A 21,543-nucleotide genomic window follows, 5' to 3' on the forward strand; every position below is an offset into this window, starting at 1 on the left:
CACTTCTCACAACAACAAAACAATGGGAAACCTAAAACCAAAGTTTTTAAATCAAATTAAGTCCCAGTAGATTCTATTCATTCTATTTCCCACTCACACATAATCATTACTATTAACCTGTGTTGCTTGACTTCCTTTCACTCCCATGGTCGGCAAACTGCGGCTCGCGGGCCACATGCGGCTCTTTGGCCCCTTGAGTGTGGCTCTTCCTAAGCCTTAGGAGTTCCCTAATTAAGTTAATAACACTGTACCTACCTATATAGTTTAAGTTTAAAAAATTTGGCTCTCAAAAGAAATTTCAATCGTTGTACTGTTGATATTTGGCTCTGTTGACTAATGAGTTTGCTGACCACTGCACTAGGCAACCACTTAACCAGATAAAACAATTGTGGTAAATATGTCAAGTAAAAGTAAAAACAATTTTAAAAGTAAAAATAATTAATTTAGGGTTTATACAGATGACTGGTCAAAGGCAAACGTATCAATATTTAGAAGACATAACTTTGCATTCTCACTAAATATGCTTATACAAACTAGGAGTCATTTAACATTAAATTCTCAAAATTACTTCAGAATGTATTCTAGTTTTTTTATTTCCATATTCATATTCTATTCTATTAGATCCATACATCCATCCATACCTATCTAAGTCTATATATCTTTTCCTCAAAAATAATTTTGGGGCCATTAATCAACACAATTTTATATCAATGGGATATTCCATATACACTGCTTCATAAACTGCTTTTTTGTTCAATAATATAAATATACATAAATCTGCATCAATTTTTAAATGGCTGATTAGTGATAATTTACCATTTCTTGAGCAACATCTTCTGGCACATCTCTGTCCAAGTCAAAGGAAAACTCAATAGCTTCATTGTCTTTGTATTTTCCCTTTAATTTCTTAATATCTTCAATACGTAGCCATAATTTAATGGCTATCTTTTCTCCATCATCTTCTTCTGCTAATTCTACCCGTACCCCTGTTTCCTCCTGGAAGAAGGCATGGTTCAAAAGGTCTTTGATAGAATATCTTCCGAAAAGAGAAGGGGAAAAAAACACACATAAAGCGCCATTAGATTTAAAAGATAATTTTCAAGTGTGGCTAATTATTGTTATGCTTGGAATAATGAAAAGGATTGACAAAAAACAAGAGATATTTGTAACTCATTTTTACATTGCTCCATTTGGATAGTGATTATAGAATTTTACTCTCAAGTTACAGAACATCATAACAATCTCATATGTAACAATATCATTTATGAATAAAAATGGAAAGTATTGTTATCTTTTTAATATAATTATCTAATTTAAGTTAATAGTGTACTAACAATACCAAGTAATACAAAGACTATCATAACTTCAAAATACCATATAATTGTTTATATAGCATTTATAGTTACCAAAAAAAAATCCTCATATGTAGGATCTCATCTGATCCTTGACCAACATTCAATAAGATATCCTAATTAGGATATGGAAGTTCAGAGAGGTTGAAAATCTTGCTCATAGTTATAAAAGTAGTAAATGGTGGAATTAAAACTCAAAAATAAATCTTTTGATTTCAAGTTCATTACCTTCTACTAGAGAAGCTTTATTTACCCCCCAAAATTCTCTCAATTCCTGTTCAACAATTTGTGTACTAGGCAGAAGTCTGATTGTGGAACAATCTTCTTTAGATAAATGGTCTCAAAATACCAGTAATCTAGTGAACTGGTCCATCCAGAAAAGAAACAGAGTAAGATGTTTGAAGACTGGGAAACAAATACTCCTTTGTTTATAGTAAAAAAAGTTCTTAAAGAGATTAAGGACTCTCCAATCAGTGCATACAAAAATAGAAACCCAAATTAAATTTCTATTAAAAAGCCTTAAAGATCATGATGTTAACCTCTTCCAAATAATGAAGTTATGAAAAGAGCATGAGACTGGAGAAGGGAAGATATGGAATTCTTTAATTTGGTTGATATACCTGATTGCTCACATTCTTCTGGAGGTAGACTATGCTCAACTTACAATTTATATTTGTACAGGCTGATCTTTTTTTTTTTTAGAGTGTAAGGGGGGGGACATTGAAAGTGGATTATTTTTCAAAAACAGACATTGGACCTTTGCCATGCCTAACGGGTGATGAATCAGCTATATGGCAGATCAGATACTTGCCACTCCTCTGAGAAAAGTCCTCTGTTAATACAAATGACTAAGCCAGATCTCCTCCTAAGCTTTGGGCAATGTCGTCTCCTTTTACTCAAAGGAATTTTGATGTTTTGCTCTTCTTCAATTCTGGCACAATAAAAGCAAATCAAGACCTGTATAGTTGAGTTGATTTTCAAGAGCTAAGATTTTATTTTACCTTTTAGAATTCAATGGATAAAAAACTAAGGAATAGATTTGCTGCATTAGAGATGGAACCCTACTGAGTTTTCTGTTTTGTTGTTAATCCTCATGTGAGGATATTTTTACAATTGATTTTTAGAGACAGTGGAAGGGAGGAAGGGAAGAGGAGAAACATCGAAGTGAGAGAGACACGTTGATTGGTTGCCTTCCTGCACGCACCTGATGGAACCTGCAACCAGGTACATGCCCTTGACGGGGGAATCCAACCCACAACACTTTGGAGCATAGGCTGACTCTCTAACCACCGACCACACTGACCAGGACTGAACTCTACTGAGTTTTATACATCAAACTGATGCTATACAAAGTTATCATTAAATGTTGATGTTTCAGGTAATTTGGTTTACTTAAATTCTACTAAACCATAGTTTTACAACCTTTCAGTATATCAAATTTGAATACTTCAATGGACAAAATTCTACTTTTAAAGATATTATGACATTAGTTGAAAACTAATTACAAGTAAAATACACCTTAGATTGAGTGTTATATTCACAGCATGTTACATTTTAGGTTTTTGTTTAAGCAACAGGTCTAGAGGCAACTTACCTTTCATCTTTGTTTTGCCGAATGCATCCTTCAATAATTTCCTTCACTTCAGGAATTGCTACTTTGTCAAAACTGGCTGGCTTCACTCCCTGAAACCCATAAAAAGTGACAAGAACACATTAATAAAAGCAGAGCCTTTGAACTTTGACTTTCAATTGACTTTTAAGGTTCCATTAGATTGCTTTCTTATCAACCTGGCTTTTTTCTGATTTGTCTGCAGGAGCTGGTTCATGCCGGCTGAGCTGAGTAGTGTCAATATAACTCCCACAAAACAAAAGAAAGAAACAGACGGTAGGGGTCACTTACTTCCATGGCTTCTATATGTGGCTAGCGAAAATTTTAGAATGTTGTCAACATTTTCTGCTTTGTTTTAAGTAAAAGAAGTTATTGGCTAAAAAGAAGGCCAAATACTCTAATTGGTTAGAATGTCTTTTGTTCAACCTTGTTACTTAACACATTAATCAACACAGCAATTAACTGTTTTGAACACTGAACTCATGTGTGGGCATGAATTCACATGCTCAGTTTGGCAGGTATTCTATGATTACAGTACTCTTTAACAAACTCACCAAGTATAGAAGGAGTTAAGGATTTGGGCTGGTTTGGCATGAGAACTGAAGAGCAAACTGTCTTATACATATGAAACACAAAATGAAGAGTGATACATTAGACCCATATGAAAGACTAAGTGTTTAATTAATTTCAGAAGAACAGTCAATACAACTATTACATGTAATATTAAATAGCATCACAGTGATATTTTAGAATCTTCATGAAAATTCTTTGCAAATAAAAATTTCAGTAATGTGTTGAAAGATACAAGAATAACAAAATACCCCTATCTGAGAGGTGATGTGTTCAAAACCAACTCATTATTCCCAACTCATCTGATTAACCACAGACACGATCCAAGTGGCATCTAAATACACAAAACATAGGAAAACAGGGCAGAGGAACTAGAAAAGTTAGAATATATATAAATTCTAATAATCTACAGTCTCAGTGACAAGATATATTAAACCAAAGTTAATGATAATTTGATAGATCACAGAAATGCATGTAATTTCTCATAGATTGAAATGAAATACAGTTGACCTTTGGGGCACTGAACCCCCCTGGGCAGTTGAAAATCCACTTGCAACTTTTGACTCCCCCAAAACTTAACAACTAATAGCCCTCTGTTGACCTTATTAGTAACATAGCTGATAAACACATATTTTGTATGATATATATATATATATATATGTACATATTATACCGTATTCCTACAACTGAGTAAGCTAGAGAAAATGTTAAGAAAATCATAAGACAAAATTTATAGTACTATACATATTTATTTTTTTAAAAATGTAAAAAGGGACCTGCATAGTTTAAACCTGTGTTATTTGAAGGGTCAACTCAACATCAAATAGTTAGCTCAAAAAAAGTTTTCAAATACTAGAGTTGTAGTGAAGTAATTATCATTATTTACTCAATGCATTATTCAAAAGTCCTAATTTAGAGGATTCTGCCTCTATGGCTAACCTTCCACAGCAAGGAACTGTGTAGTAGTGCTGATCCTAAAATTGAATCAATGTATTTAAAAGGTTCACTTCTGAGTAATGACTACAAAGATAGCAGTTTGTATTTTGCTTACTTTCAAATCCAGCAAATTAAGTTTTCCCAACTGGTCTTTGAATTCTAATAAAAATAAGAAAATAATGCTTCTGAAGCAAAAAGCTGCTTTAATTGAGCAAGGTGGTATGGTATTTCAAATTAAGGCTTAAGAAAATAGGAACTGTTTTAAGAAAAAAAAATAGATGATGCACACTAAAAGTTCTCTGGTAGTAGAAACACTAGAGATTTTGTACTATATTTGTTTATAATGTTCTACAATAAACATGTAGAACTGTTTACTGTAGCAAACAAAAAAAAGCAAATTTTATTCATTAATTTAAATATATTTTTATTGATTTCAAAGAGGAAGGGGGAGAGAGAGAGATAGAAACATCAATGATGAGAGAGAATCAATGATCGGCTGCCTCCTGCTTGCCCCAGACTGGGGATCGAGCCCACAACCCGAGCATATGCCCTAAGCAGGAATCAAACTGTGACCTCCTGGTTCATAGGCTGACGCTCAAACACTGAGCCATGCCAGTGGGGCTAAAAGCAAATTTTAAAATGCTATTCATAAATGTAATGGAAAAACATTCTAAAATACTATATATTGAGTTCGTAGAACATTCACTATTGGCAGAAAATTATCTGAAAGACAATTCTTTGCTAAAAGTGGACACATATATAGTTGGCCTTTGCCTGTAAAAACATTCTAAACGATACAGAAAAGCAGCAAAACAGAATAAAGAATATGATTAGGAAAATGTTCCTTCTTCCATAAACACATTTTAGGGGAATGTAGTTTGGCCTTCTGGCAGAAAAACTCTACATCAGGGGTCCTCAAACTACGGTCCGCGGGCCACATGCAAATACAAATATTGTATTTGTCCCCGTTTTGTTTTTTTACTTCAAAATAAGATATGTGCAGTGTGCATAGGAATTTGTTCATAGCTTTTTTTTAAACTATAGTCCGGCCCTCCAACGGTCTGAGGGACAGCGAACTGGCCCCCTGTTTAAAAAGTTTGAGGACCCCTGTCATATTAAGTTAATAAAGTACATATATACTGATTCTATCAAAAGTCGCTTCAATTTAGCTTAAGCATATTGGAAAGATAAAAGGATTTAATAGAAAAGTTGAATTCCGTGTGAACTGGGCAAATAGAAACAGCTGAGCTTCAGATTCCTTGTCAAGCAAATGGGAATACTTGCACAATTCACTTATCTATATTCACAGCAGCTAGAATCAAATGTAATATCTAGGCTGAAAGCTCTTTGACTTATTAAGTTTGCTGATCTAAAGCCATTTTAGACTTCAAGGAAATCAGCAAAGATAATAAAGTTTAGAGTTAAAAGGAAGCAGAGAATTCTCTTGAATAATAATCACCAAGATCCACTGTGAATCTGCTTTCAATCCTTGGTCCTTTTGTTAATCCTATCCATGCAAACATATATACACTCACGACTTTACAAATAAGAAATCAAATCTTATTTACAAATAGAAATAAGAGTTGAACAAATGAGATATAAAGTCACCAACAGCAAAACCAACTGTGCATTGTATAACACCCTGAACTACTAGGTTATGCTACTTTTTCAACCTCTAGCTAAGATTTAGGTATGGAAAATTCCATACCAATGCTATACAACACACACATTTAGAGGAATGAGTTTGGCCTTCTGGCAGTAAAACTCTACATATTCAAATGTTACTGCTGCCTTCAAAAATGTATTGCAGGTGCCAAAGTAGCCCAATAAAATGGAGACACACCTTACCAGTCCAGCAGCTGGTATTAAAAGATTAAGGCTGCTTATTGTTAGTCACTCAGGTAATGAAAAGAATAAAAAGGTATTTCACCAGTCAGCTACCATCAAGAAGTCAAGATTATAAAAATATCTAGCAGAGATATTCTGAATCATTTGAGAAGCAGGACTTTATAGGGGATGTTTATTTAAAAAGACCCAAAAATGTAAAAATTAGTATGAAACCTCATGACCCTTAAAGTGGCCTACAGAAAAGTCACCTGGTTCATATAAATAGAAAGCTGCTTAAAAGAAACGAGTACAGGTTTTCATATACACATTATACTCACAGGTTTCTTGTTCTTAGGAGATGAGAAAGCTCTATGTATTTTCAAAAATTTTAATAAGTAATTGTTAATGTAAAAAAGTTGGTTGAGGGGGGTAGTAAAAGATAAAGAGGGCCAAATATATGGTGATGATTTGACTTTGGGTAGTGGGCATAAAATGTAGTATGAAGATCATGTATCACAGAAATATACACTTTAAACCTGTATGATCTTATTAACCAGTGTCACCCGAATATATTTAATAATTTTATTTAAAGTTGGTTGAGATTATTCTAAAACATGATTTTAAGCACCAGACAGGACAAAATAATGAAGAAAAAATGTTTTGATGAAAAAAGTTTTCATCTTTTTTCCCTTTTGGTTCATATACTTCAATAGGGTGGACAATTTAGAGCCTAAAAAAATCCTGCCACCTCTTTACTCTTTTTTCTCTCTCTTTTCTTTACTTTATGATTTAGCCACACACAGTCCTATTCTAGCCCTGTTCTAACCAGTGAAAGCAAAATTTTGCTCACTTATTGTGAATGAAGTTCAAAAACACAAAACAGAACGGAATAATAAGGTAGATAAGTTTAGCTAATATTTTACACCTAAGAAAAATGAATAGTTAAAAGGTACACAGTCTTCCTCAGCCAGCAACCAACTGGCTTTAGAAATATTCATCTACTTTTGTAAGTCACAGGATCTCTTCTCTGGGCAGTAGTACCATATTATGTTTTTTGACATGGGACAGTAGCAAGGTTTCTCTGCATTAAACAAAAGTACTTCTTGAACATCTAATGTTTAAGATATTTTGAGGGTTATACAAAATTATGTATTCTCTTAAAACAAAAAACAAAGGCCACTTTTGGGCAATTTTAAACGGAGTACACAAAAATAACTGCACAAGTTGATATAAATGATTATAAAATGTTGTTTTATTTTTTGTAACTAAGAAAAAACAAAAACATATACATGCATTTTATAGACTCTGAGTTTTTCTTTGAATTCTATATACTTATGATTTGCCAACTAATTTACTGGAAAAATAAAGTCATTATATAGTATTCTTCTGGCTCAATCTTCTAGTTCTTAAAAATCGTCAGCACTTACTTTTTAAAAGCTTACATTTCAAATGTGTTTAAGTAACATTTAACTATTTTTACATAAAAGTAAAACTTCTCTTAACCATTCAGAATTGAGAAAAGCCTCGTTCCTCTTCACATAAAATATAGTGTAAAATTAACTCAACTATAAAACTTTAAATATTTTAAAAAGCCCATTCTAAAATCAATAATTTCAACACTTTAAGTGAAGCTTTCTACACATACCACCAAATATATATATACATGTGTATCTTTTGTATATTGAAAATTCTTACCCACCTCATTTACACAATCCTTTTGAGGACAGCAGCAGCAATGAGAATTTACGATGACAAACACTGAGCAAAAATCTTTCTTTGTAAAATCCATCAGAAAAGGCAAAATAGACTTGTTACAAAGGAAAATGACAATGTAAATTAACAGAGTAAATTAGCCCACAGCATAAGCAAGGCAGACATCAAAGTCAGACTGAAGCATAATTTCTTGTTTCACATTAGCCATACTTCCCCAACTCTCAGATATGGGTTTGCCCTGCTTAACCAACAATCTAGTTATTTTAGATTGTCCCTTTAAACAAAACTACATTCTACACAGCTGGGAAACTGTTCTGCTACTATTCTTCCTGCTTCTCCTCCAAGAGCAACAGATTCCTGACAAGCAAAATGAGATTTTTACTTGTTCAAAGCTCCACCCATTATGTCCACAAGTTCTGCCTCCTTGACATCAAAACCTACACTAGAAAACTATTTATCTAAGTATTCCCTTCCCCCTAATCACGTTGAAACTATGCTTTTAAAAAAAAATGGGGATTGAGTTCAATGATCAAACTGTAACTCAGCATATGTAGCCAAAAGTATACTGGACAAGGAGATCATAATACTTCTCAGTTCAAGCTTTCAAAAACCAAGTCTGTGTGAACTGAGCTATATCCCCTAAATTCACTTGAAAAGTGTGGATAATAGTTCCTCTGTTTACCTAATTTAAAAAGTGCTAATATTAAGGTAAATGCCTCACCACTCTCTCATGGTACATTAAAAAAAATAAACAGCTTTGAATTGGTACACAGAAGTAGTAAGAATTTATTCTTCTCCCTCTCTTCTATTAAAAAGCCTCAATATGCTTATCTACTTAAAGACATTTCCATTGCCAGGAAGAAAGCATGGGCCCAAATAACCCCTTCTTTGATTTTAGTTATTAAGGAAAGGTTTTGTTCATGGCATTAACAAAGGATGGTAGAAAATGTGTTGTTCACTGAATTGTTTTAACATATAACAGAATCAAATCCTATTGCCTGTAATTTGGTAAGCTTGAATCCCCATCAAGACAGTGGGTACTAAGGCTTCAATTACTAAACAGTAGTGTAAGGTAAGAGCTTGGGAGCTATTTGGTAGAAATACTTTTACTCTAAAGGTAGAAATGACCATGAATTCTAACAAGCTACTACATGTTCTTTTTTATTTTTTTCAATTGATTCCAGAGAGAGGAAGGAAAGAGAGAGAGAGAGAGAGAGAGAGAGAGAGAGAGAGAGAGAGAGAGAGAGAGAGAGGAACACTGGTCAGTTGCCTCCCATATACACCCTGACTGTGCGAAACCACAACCTGGGTATATGCCCTGCATGGGAACTGAACCCACCTTTCAGTGTATGGGACGATGCTCCAACCAACTGAGCCACGCCACACCAGCCAGACCATAACAAGCTATTTCAAAGTAGTTATCATTGATCTCTGGCTCAACACAGCTCATCCCTACCAAGTAGGTAGTATAGGATATCAGGTATTGGTCAGAAATATAGTATTACCTGTAACTTAAGTGGTTAAGTAAGCCTGTTGAAGATTATGGTTAGCTAATGAAAATGGAAGAACTAGAAAACAGGTGCCTGCTTCATAGATTTATCAGATATAAAGATGTGGGTAAGTTTTTAAACTCTATTGAGCAACAAACAAAACCAAAATGAGGTAGCTTTTTTAGGACAAAGTTATAATGTAGTCACAGATACCTAGATTTATGAAGACCGACCTTTTCTACATATCAAATGAGAGTTTTCAATATATACAATAAAAATACCATTCACATGCAGATAACAATTTACATGTCTAAACTCTAATTCCTCGTTCAGAAAGCCCATGCTTTTCTCTGGATTTCCCCATTTCTTCAATAGTATCATCATTATTTCTATATTCCAGACAGAAAACAGTCATTCTTGGATGCTTCTTCCTACAATATAAGTACTATTACTGTCTATGAGCTCTTTAACAAAGATACATGTTTAAAACTGCTGATAAGCAGTTCTGCAACTAATACTCCTACTATCCCCTCCAACAGCCAAAGATGCTGACCAGGCAAAATGTAATTTTTACTGACCTGTTACCTCTAAAAATTGTTGTTTCTTTTGTATAACAGTTGTAACCACCCAAGTCCAGATGATCAAAACTGTAATAACCTCTTTAAGCTTAGACCAATTTAAGATAGGCCTCATTGTTTCCATTCTCTTGTCTCCAATTTGTATTTTACATTGTGGCTAGTTCAATCATCTGGTTTCATTGAATCATCTGATATTTAACCATTTCCGATCACCTAACATCATTTAACATCACACTGCTCAAAAATGGCTAACAGTTCACATCTATAAGATGGCCACAGAATCTCAGCTCTAAAAAGGAATCTCAGTGAAAGTCCTCCCCACTCACCCCCATTCAAATATGACAATGGTGGGCCAGAAATTAATACTATGTCAAAGTTAGAATTAATTCCTTAATTCAACTGGCATGTATGGAGTGTCTAGTTTAGTCTTGTGTAACCTAGTACCTACTAGATACACTGCATTATCTTCAGTGTCTAGAATAAAAGAAATGGAGTCTAGATTCCAGTGGGTGGGTAAAGCAAATCCAAATTCCACAATGCCTGGGGTTCAATGTTGCTTCTAGTCTTTGTTAAAGTACTTTTAATGTCTTTAATCTGGTGTGAAAAAGCTCTCACAATCCAACTCTATCTACTTCTCTACTCCTATCTACCCAAGATAAGTCCAATCAAGCTGGTTACTTGTTCACTGAATACTTAACACTTGTTTTCACCAACAAGAATACTTTTCCTATTCCCCCATTTTTTAAGCCAACTAAGTCCTACACTTCTTCCAAGGTATATTTTAAATCATATATAATAAAAAGGCTGAAGTATGACTCTTTTGGCACATAAGTTATCTACAAAATACTAGGAAACTAAATACTATTATAATGTACTTAAATGTAGAAACCATCTTTTTATACCCTACCAGTTTTTATTCTATAGTCTAATGACTTTTAGGATAAAACCTGTGAATTATAGATCAACATTCAGTGTGAATAAATAAAACTAACTTTCCTGGGAAATTTTGAAATAAGGATTTCATAATTGTTCTCTAGCACCTAAAACACTGGGAATGATACCCAGAACTGCCTGGTTTAAGATTAACAGTCTGATTAATATTAAGAACCTTTAATCTTAATCAAATCACAGTAGAGTAATTGAATGACTGTAAAAATCTTTCACAATGTTCCCAAGACATAGCCCATAATATACAATTTTCTTTTACATGTATAATCCAAACGTACTGAATGGAAACAGAAATAAAACTTATTAAAAAAAATTTTTCAGCTAATTCCAGTGGATTTAGATCTCTGGCTAGCACAAAAATTCCAGCTGCTAAATAAAAAACAAACAAACAAAAAATGTGTTTCCCTCAACTTTTCAAACCCTATCTAATCAGAATCAGCTGCAATTCTCTCCGGAAAAAAAAAAGGGGGGGGGGGTGAATTGCAATCTGTTATATAAAAACTAAAAGGAATTTTGTCCTAACTGCTTTAATTCTGTTTTTCCCAGACAGAATGTCCAAACCTTGCAATCGAAAGGCTAATAGAATTAGTGACAAAGTCAAATTACACAAACAAAGTAATTAAAAATCCCCATTATTCCTAACTTGGTTGTTATGAGGCTGGATTCAGCTAGATTCTTACTGGTATGAACCATTAGTTTAGAGGAATTTGAACATACCTTATGATCCCATTGGAAAACAAGCCTCTTCAAACTCCCTACCAAATCCAGCTAGTTGTATCAAAGAAAATTAGTTTACCTCATAATTCCTCAAGGCTCATTACTCTCTGATACATGAAAGCCTTTATACTGCTCCAACCTAAAATGCACTATCCTTCAGATATCCTTCATTGATGCTATTGTTTATTGCAGTTTCTGATCTTTTAACAGTGGACAAAAATTGTGCCTAGTATATTAGTACGCTTATTTGGATCTTCTCGTTACCAATGGCAGAGATTTTCAAGTTAACTGAAGACTTCTTTGAACAGGGGGCTCAAACCTGCTACCCATGTAACCCAAAGGTTTTTTTTCTCTTGAGGTCTAGAAAAAAGGTTAAAAAACAGAAACAGGTAAAGGAAATAATTTCAAGGTTTGTATTTGCGTCATGTCAGTGATGCTTGATTTCTGACATTTATTATGATTATTATTATTACTAGAGGCCCGATGCATGAAATTCATGGAAGGGGCTCGGCCCTTGCAACCTCAGGCTGCGGAAGGTCGTCCAGAAGGATGTCTGGACAGTCGTTCTGCTATACGATCTAATTAGCATATTAGCTCTTTATTATATAGGATTATTATTATTATTATTATTTTTCCTGCATTTCTTTGGAAAAAATGTTTAGCCTCTGAACCTATTTTCTTACCTGTGAAGTGAAGATATTATCTACCAACTACTTACCTGGACACAAAAGGTTAAAACAAGATAGTATATGTAAAGCACTTTTGCAAGGTGATTGGCAACAAGCAATATTACATTAAATGTAAGCTCATTTGCTCTCATTTAAAATTGAACTTTAAGTTCATTAAACACATTTTAATCACTGCAATTTGCTGAATGTCAATGGAGAAAAGACTAGAACAAGAGACAACTTATTTCATTACTAGGCATTCACAATGATGTTAACAGTAAGAACGGCAATACCTAATAAATACTGAGTGATAAGTGCATGTCAGGCACTTTACTATGTTCTACATCCTTAATCCTCATAAACATCTTAAGCTCTGAGAAGTTAAGTAACTTGTCTAATTCAAGCAGACCCAACTCTAGAGCACATTTCCTCCAGAGGCAACATAAAATTGTGTTTTACTCCCTACATTTCTGTATTCACTTCATAAATACAGAGTGCCAATGACCTGCCAGTTTCTAAATACTAAGGAATACAGCAAAGAACAAGTCAAATAAAACCCCCAACCCATAGAATTTGTATTCTAATTGGGGCTTTAAATATTGTAAGGCTGTGATAAAAGCTATAAGGAAAAATAAAACCACAAAGGGACAGAAGTAAAATGTGTGAATACTTAAGAATGTTTTAGATAGGGTAGGCAGGGAAGGCCCCTCTGAGCAAGTAACACTTAGACTTGAATGAACTGCATGTACAGAACAATGACATACAACAATTTATCATCAGTGCACTATAGAATATGATTGCTAAACCATCGTCTACATTTGTCCCCTTCATATTGGCACTTACAGACAGGTTCAAATGCCCTCAGATCACAGACTGACATTATAATTGACATTTATGGATTCTGTATAGCATTTTGATGTGAGCAGGGGATCTGAAATCATAACTGTTATTTTGTAAATATGTAATCTTAAGCTAGCCATCCTGGGTTTCAGATTGTTTATTTATCAACTGTTGATAATAGTAGTATGCCTCCCTCCAGAGTTGTTGGAAGAATTATAATACATGCAAAGTGTTTTATGCAATGTCTAGCACAGAGGGCATATATTTATTATATGCCCATTGCTAAAGGCAGCTATTTGCATGGCAGTGTACCACTGCAGTGCCAGACATGTTACAGTAAGTTGATCTACAGAGGAAAAACCTGTCCTTGAGAGGCTCAGTACTTATGAGGGGGCCAACAGTTACTATCAATATAATTATTTTATTAATAAAACAGAGGTAAAGTGTGGTAGGAACATAGCATAGGGAATGATATTGGCATGACTTTCTTCTAAGAATCCTAGAAATACTTCTGGTGAAGAGTGCCAGAGGACTGAAATACTGGCTCATACCTTCATACAGATTTGCTTCAGTGTCGCTGTTATAGCAAGCCAATAAAGCTCTAAGTTTAAGTATACATTCTCAGGAATACTGTCTTTGAGCCTCTCAAGGAGATCAAAACCCCTACTTCATTATGTCTATTAAATCCATCCTTTTTACTGTAAATACCACTTCCATGTTTACCTTTCCAACTAAAAAGTGGGAGGAAAAACAAAACATACTATTTCATTCACTGCTGTATCATCATTCACTGGCACGCAAAAGATACCCAATTAATAGATGTTAAATAAGTGAATAAGTGTTTAAACAAATTTTTAAAAACATGAAACTAGAGCTTATGGTTCAACTGACTAAAGTTCTGTGATCTTCAGAGCTAAAAAAGTAATCCTGAGTGTGAAAGAGGGACTCTTCCTTCCTTTTCTAAGTTAGTACTAAACCTATCAAAGGCCTTGCATTTAGGAGGGGGCAATTTACTGATGATTAATTGGTTATACACAGTAAATCTGGGATAGAAAGCAGAATTCTGAAGTGGCAGGGGTAAGTTTACATCAAGGAGCCCTATAATCTCTCAATGAATAACCAAGCAGATTTCATTAATAAATGTGCAATAGGTTAGGTAGACTAATGTAACACATACTTTTAAAAAAACTAGTTAAATTACATTCAAATCAGAGTTAAAAGAAAGTACAATACTTCCAGGCGTATTTCAACACAGTCATTACTATCATTTACATAATCATATAAATCATTCTCTAATCTAGGCACTTACTTAAATCCCCCATTTATCTCAGCACACAAAACAGGAGAAAACTTCGGGAAATTAAAAAAAAACATAGCCCTTTTTATTCCTCATTGGAAGCCAGAAATTGAGGTTGGTGAAATGAAGAAAGCATTATCCAGATAAGAAATATAATTGACAGTAAAGAATAATGGACTGTAGATAATACAGAACTAAATTTTTACAGCTGAGAGGAAAAATAAAGCACAAGTATATGCTTGCAATATACTTAGAAACTAAGGATTCTAAAACAGTTCCAACTGACTTAAAGAATTCCTCAAGCTTTTTATTCTTTTTTACATCCTGGCTTATTATGTTGCTTTATTAAAAAGCAACTCCTGAGTAAGGAAGAAAAAATGTAATTAAATAGGGTTAAATTCCTTAATGAATTTGGGTACTTAGTAAAAAGGTTTCATGAATGGTAGGATAATAACTTATTCAAATAATGTTTGGTATTACATTATTTACCCTACTTTTTATTTATTTAACCAAAAATATGTTACACGGAACCGAAAGGGACCTCAGGTGAACACTGTTTCAGCTCTCCCTTTTCAAATTTTAATGTGTACATGAATCATCTTTGGATCCTGTAAAATGAATGTCTTGATTCAATCTGCCTGTGATGGGGCAAGAATTTTACATTTTTAACATGTGCCCAAAAGATGCAGATTCTGCTGGTCTGGGGATTGCACTTTGCATAGCAAAGATCTAAATACAAGTGATTCTCAAAAGTGAGGTACCAAGATCCTTTTAGGGGACCTGCAAGGTACTTCCTTTTCCAAGGACATATCTGCATGAAGCCTAATTTTCTTCATACACTTCAATCAAAACAATGTATTGCAATAGATTGAATGGAGAAGCAGGTTTGAGAATCTAATTGTCTCCTTTTTTGACCAGACATTAAAGAGATCTGTAAAAAATGTAAAAATGCCACTTTTCCACTTCATTTTAAAAGTAAGTCGTGGAGAAAAATTTTTTGGTAAAATGTCACTGATGTCAACATATACTGAGCTTATTATACTATTTCTTAATTAATAATTAATAATAAAATTCCATGTTAATTTTTAATATGGCAAACTAAATATAAAATAAGTAAACAAAAGCTCTTTGGGTTCCTTAGTAATTTTTAATAGTATAAAGGGGGCCTGATACAAGAGAATTTGAGAGTCATGAGCTAAATCATTTAAGTCTGATAGCTTCCATCTTTTGATCCTTTCTCAAAAGATCTCAATGGACAGATCTTAAATCTCTACCAGTAGGCCTTTATAATGTCTTAAAATAATCTTGCCAATCTCCTTTTGCTTCCCCACTTTTTAAGTATTTACTGAAGTATAATTGATGCAATATACACTACACAATTTGAAATATACATATTTTTATATTTTGATACATATACGCACTCATAAATATATAAGCACAGGTAAGAAAATGATATCCATTATTCTAATTGTTTCCTTTACCAATTTCTTTATGTCCAATTACAGTTTTTCTGGGCTTATTGTCTCCTCCAAGTCAAGAAAACAATTGCTGTGCACCTCCCTCTTCCAATTATGCATATAAGCCTCTTCCCTCAAGAAATTAAAAAGAATAGTTCTAAAAATTGAAAAGCATGGGTCTCAATCAGAAAGGGCTCATGACTTCAGGAACTGTCTTAAAACATTTCAGAGACTAACATGAAATTATAATTTGTTGTTTTTTTTTAAGATTTACTTTTATTGATTTAGAAAAGAAGGGAGAGGGAGAGATAGAAACATCAATGGCAAGAGAGAATCATTGATGGGCTGCCTCCTGCATGCCCCCTACTGGGGACGGAGCCTGCAACCCAGGCATGTGCCCTTGCCTGGAATTGAACCCGGGACCTCCTTCAGCCGACGCTCTGTCCACTGAGCCAAACAAGCTAGGGTTACTTGTTTTTTCCCTATGAAATTCAGAGACCAAAGTAAGTAATTATAGGGTAAAAGTTATGGGGAAACAATTCAACAAAACAAAACACAGACCTACCCCCATAATGCAAAAAGTTACTTGAACTAGTAGTTTAGAAATTTTAACTATGAGAACTACAAATTGAAGGAAGAGCATGTGAACAGATAACATTCTTTCAAATGCTTTCTAGTCCTAGAATTTTGATTCTAACTATTAAAGTTATTGTTTTCTGCTCTATTTGTATCAAATGTTTCCCCTATTCTATAAAATGTATTGATTGTATAGGTGTATCAGTTTCTACTTGCTAATATTAAATTTCATAGTAGTAGGAAAATTTTGTTAATATTTCAAAGGTGATCTTGAGTTTCATTCCTCTTTTGCAGGGAATTCAAATTAAACTCTCCCAAACTTACATAGTGTTTGACAATATTTGGGATTCCTTTAATTGAAACATTTATTCTTCAAAATATTTACTAGAGTGCCTACAATGTACCGTATGCTATGTTATAACACAATATGTATAAACAAAGATTTAATAAACTGAGTTCTAGGATAATACCTTTTAAGATACTTGTTATATTTCATCCTTCCTGTTCCCAGTTGTTCTCCCGAGTTGAAGGAAGAAACTACAGAACTAAAGGGAAATAAAATCTGTTGAACATAACAACTGTGGTATATCCATACAATGGTACGCGGCCATAAATAGGAATGAGGCACTGATTCATGCTACAACATGGATAAACCTTGAAAGCATTATTGTAAGTCAAAGATAACACAAAAACAAAGCACAATACAAAAGGACATATGTTGTATAATTACATTTGTATGAAATGTACACAACAGACCAATCAAAGCCATGGAAACAAAAGTATACTATTGGCTGAGTGGAAGGGGGAATGAAGAGTGACCACTAATGGGCATGGAGTTTCTTTTTTGGGGGTGATGGAAGGTTCTGGTATTAGTGGCAATGACTGCAGATATACTATTGTAGATATACTAAAACCCACTGAATTGAACACCTTAAAAGTATTTAAATGATAAATTTTATGATGTGAATTTTATCTCAAAAAAAGAAAAACTGACAATAGGGTACGTATTCTACTAAAGAATATAGAGTCCTACCCGGCTTGGCTCATGGATAGAGCGTCAGCCTGTGGACTGAAGGGTCCCAGGTTTTTGATTCCGGCCAAGGGTACATGCCTGGGTTGCGGGCTCGATCCCCAGTGTGGGGTGTGCAGGAGGCAGCCGATTAATGATTCTCTCTCATCGTTGATGTTTCTATCTCTCTCTCTTTCTCCCTTCCTCTCTGAAATCAATAAAGAAATATATATATATATATATATAAAAAGAATATAGAAACAGTGATACTGGTCTTTCTAGGCTCTATTAAACTAATACCAAATACTTCATTCATTTGAGAAAGGGATTTTCTTCTCAACTGAGCTGGAGTTAGCATTTGCAAATAAAGATGCATTTGTTTATTAGGCAGTGTCTCAACTGCTTTTTCTAAAAAAATCAATTTGTTTACTTTTATCAAATAATTGCTTATATAAATGTTTATCTAATATTATGGTGGTACTGTGCCTGACAGTCTGAAACATACTGCTTTTACCCTGATCCTCCAGTAAGCAACTTTTAATCAATAGGGTTTTGTCATATTTTTCACCTACTCACCTACACAGTCATTATTTCTAACCAGTTAACTATATTTGCTGGGTTGGGTGTGGAATGGGGATAAATTTTAGATAATTAGTTCTACCATATAATTTGACATGATTTCTTTAAACAGCAGAGTTACTTTTATAGTTCATATATTTATTTTTTTCCTGTTTTTATTGATTTCAGAGAAGAAGGGAGAGGGAGGGAGATAGAAACATCAATGATGAGAGAGAATAATTGATCGGCTGCCTCCTGCACACTCCCCTACTGGAGATCGAACCTACAACCCAGGCATGTGCCCTGACTGGGAATTAAACTGTGACCTGGTTCAAAGGTCTACGCCCAAGCATTGAGCCACACTAGCTGGGTTATAGTTCATTTTATATAAAGAAACCTAAAATTCCATGATCTCCTGAAACATTTTAAGTACCAACCTTTGTTTAAAAAAATAATCAGGAAGTGAATTCACAAGATTAATCAAAAACACTTATCACTAAGTAACAGAGAAAGCCCAATCAATGCATACTCTAACACAGCGGTTCTCAACTTGTGGGTCGCGACCCCTTCGGCGGTCGAACGACCCTTTCACAGGGGTCGCCTAAGGCCATCGGAAAACACATATATAATTACATATTGTTTTTGTGATTAATCACTATGCTTTAATTATGTTCAATTTTTAACAATGAAAATATATCCTGCATATCAGATATTTACATTATGATTCATAACAGTAGCAAAATTACAGTTATGAAGTAGCAACGAAAATAATTTTATGGTTGAGGGTCACCACAACATGAAGAACTGTATTAAAGGGTCGTGGCATTAGGAAGGTTGAGAACCACTGCTCTAACAGCAGCCTACAAAACAGTAGAGCCCTTGTCTGCTGTTACATAATGAAATCTATCCCAATTTCAAATTAGAAATATTGCAAGAGTAACAGAGAAGGCTGTCTGAGAGAGAGAGAGAGAGAGAGAGAGAGAGAGAGAGAGAGAGAGAGAGGAGAATGTTTAAAAATATGGCTATCTTATGTATACTTTATTCTAGTCTGTTGGATATCAAAACATTCAGAATTGTTGGAAGGTAATATAAAGACACTGGTTCATAAACCCTTATGCTTAAAATCCAGAATGATCACCTGAAGCAGTAATCCTGGGTTTGTTTAAGATGTCATTTATTCTTAAGCCAATACTAAGAATAAGTACGGTCAATGAAAATGGTTATTACATTAAAACATCTTATGTTTTTATCAAAGAATTAAAATGAAAGCTCTACTCTTAACAGAGAGAAGACTATTCACAAATTTTCAGAGCTAATAATTCAAGAAGCTACCTGCCTGCACCAAGATTCTCATATATATCCTAAGTACAGAAGCTGGCTAGTAAGAATATTACCATATATCAGATTAGAAATTATTTATAGAATTAGAGGCCCGGTACATGAAAATTCATGCACTGGAGGGGGTGTCCCTCAGGCAGGCCTGCTCACAGTCCAGGAGCCCTCGGGGGCGGGAGGGGACCCGGCAATCAGGGGAAGGCAACGCTCCATCACACCTCTGCTGCTGCCACTGCCGGCAGCGCAAGCCTCACCGGCTCTGGTTACCTGAGCCTTGGGCGGCTCGGGGCCTGAGGGGACTGGGGGACTCCAGAGGCAGGCGCATGGAGCGGCTGTGCACCTGCTGCCCCAGCGGGGCTGAGGGGACTGGGTTCTGCCATCTTGTGGCTGTGGGCACTGCCATCTTTGAGGGTGGGGCAGTCAATTAGCATATTCCCTCCTTATTGGCTGTGGGCGCCGCCATCTTTGCGACAGTGTGAGGGTCAATTAGCATATTTCCTCATTAGATAGGATTCTTTAAAGGAAAAAATTTCAAGAAGTTGTGGAGACGTGTTAAGAATAGGATCAGCAACTTTTTCTATTAAGAGCCAGACAGAACATATTTTATTAGGTTTCTTGACCCATATAGTCTGTTGCAATTATTCAACTATCTATGTATATAAAAGGCTCTCCCTTCATCTCTGAAATCAATAAAAATATATTAAAAAGAAATATTAAAAGGCTAAGTGACCAACTGTCCGTCCATCTGACTGATTGTCCGGCACATATGATGCACGCTGGCAATTTAAAAATAAATTTTGACTTGCATACACATGATATATATAAAGCTTTCACTGGTGGCAATTGCGCAAGTGTGTTTCTCGAAGCTGAAGTATTAACAGGATCTGTGGAAAGAGAGGTTTTTCTGTTTCCAAGAATTGATTTGTCCCAGTCTGACATATAAATTAATTCAAAGACAGTTTCCCGTGATGCCAGCATTTGTGATGACTAGTAATAAATCACGACAAACTCTAGGCAGAATAGAAATATTCCTACCTGAACCAGTTTTTGGACATGGTCAGTTATATGTTGCTTCCTCTCAAGTTCAAAGAACGTGTGACATTAAAGTTGTAAGTACTTCATCACAAGGGAAATTAGTCAAGCACTCTGAAAGTGTTTTTACTCTTAATGTGGTATACAGGGAGATATTAGAATAAGTTTAATCAATTTATCAGTCATTGTTTTTATCAATGTTATTTTTATATCATGTTTTTGTTTTCATATCATGCTTTTTGTTGTTTTTATATCATGTCTTTGTTGTTATATCATGCTGTTATTGTTTATTAATCATTTATATATTATTTTCATACACATTTTACTAATTTTCTTTCATCTCTGACACTTCTATTATAGAGAAAGGGCGAATAAGGATATTAAAATATTTCTTCTAATTAATTTCCTTTCAACATGCATGAATCCGGGCACCAGGCCACTAGTGTCACTATATGTAAAAACAAACATGGATAATACAGAAATAAATGAGTATGGCTGGGTTTTGTTAATTTATTTATGATGCTGAAATATGAATTTGGTATTATGTTCACACGTTATGACTTATTCTTTTGATTTTCACCATTTAAAAAATGTAAAAACTGCCCAGTCAGCATGGCTCAGTAGTTGAGTGTCAACCTATGAACCAGGAGGTCACTTTTTGATCCCCAGTGTGGGGCATGCAGGCGGCAGCCAATCAATAATTCTCTCTCATCATTGAGAGAAGGTAAATGGCATGTACAAATGGGAGGAATAAAGGAAAGGATGTGGCATATGTGTATGATAATAAAGAGGACTAGCTTAACTAAAAAAGTATTTAGAAGAAGATAAGGAATAGCAAAAGAGAATGTTAAAAATTTGTACATGCTGTGATAAGCAAAAAAAATAATTTATATTATAAACTACTTCTGGACAATAAGTTAAGGTGTGACATAAGATGTAAAATCAGAGTTTTGACAATCAGAATAAAGGCTTGCATCTAAGAGTTATTCTGAAGTAAGAATCTGATAAACCGGAAGTAGAGAGTAAAAAAA

At 34.5% G+C, this 21,543-nt stretch overlaps 1 protein-coding gene across 3 annotated transcripts in view; it reads right to left on the reverse strand.

Annotated features, from left to right (window-relative positions):
• The window catches only part of WNK1 (WNK lysine deficient protein kinase 1), a 154,167-nt gene that overhangs the window by 60,120 nt on the left and 72,504 nt on the right, over positions 1 to 21,543 (reverse strand). For all 3 annotated transcript variants that reach the window (XM_081083651.1, XM_081083650.1, XM_081083652.1), the window contains exons 5-6: positions 2,947 to 3,035; positions 817 to 1,036 (exon numbers count right to left, since the gene is read on the reverse strand). In XM_081083651.1, the coding sequence (XP_080939777.1) occupies positions 817 to 1,036; positions 2,947 to 3,035 (309 nt within the window). The remainder of the gene's footprint in view (positions 1 to 816; positions 1,037 to 2,946; positions 3,036 to 21,543) is intronic.

The sequence above is a fragment of the Myotis nattereri genome, assembly GCF_964212035.1.
Source record: "Myotis nattereri genome assembly, chromosome: 2".
NCBI lineage: Eukaryota > Metazoa > Chordata > Mammalia > Chiroptera > Vespertilionidae > Myotis > Myotis nattereri.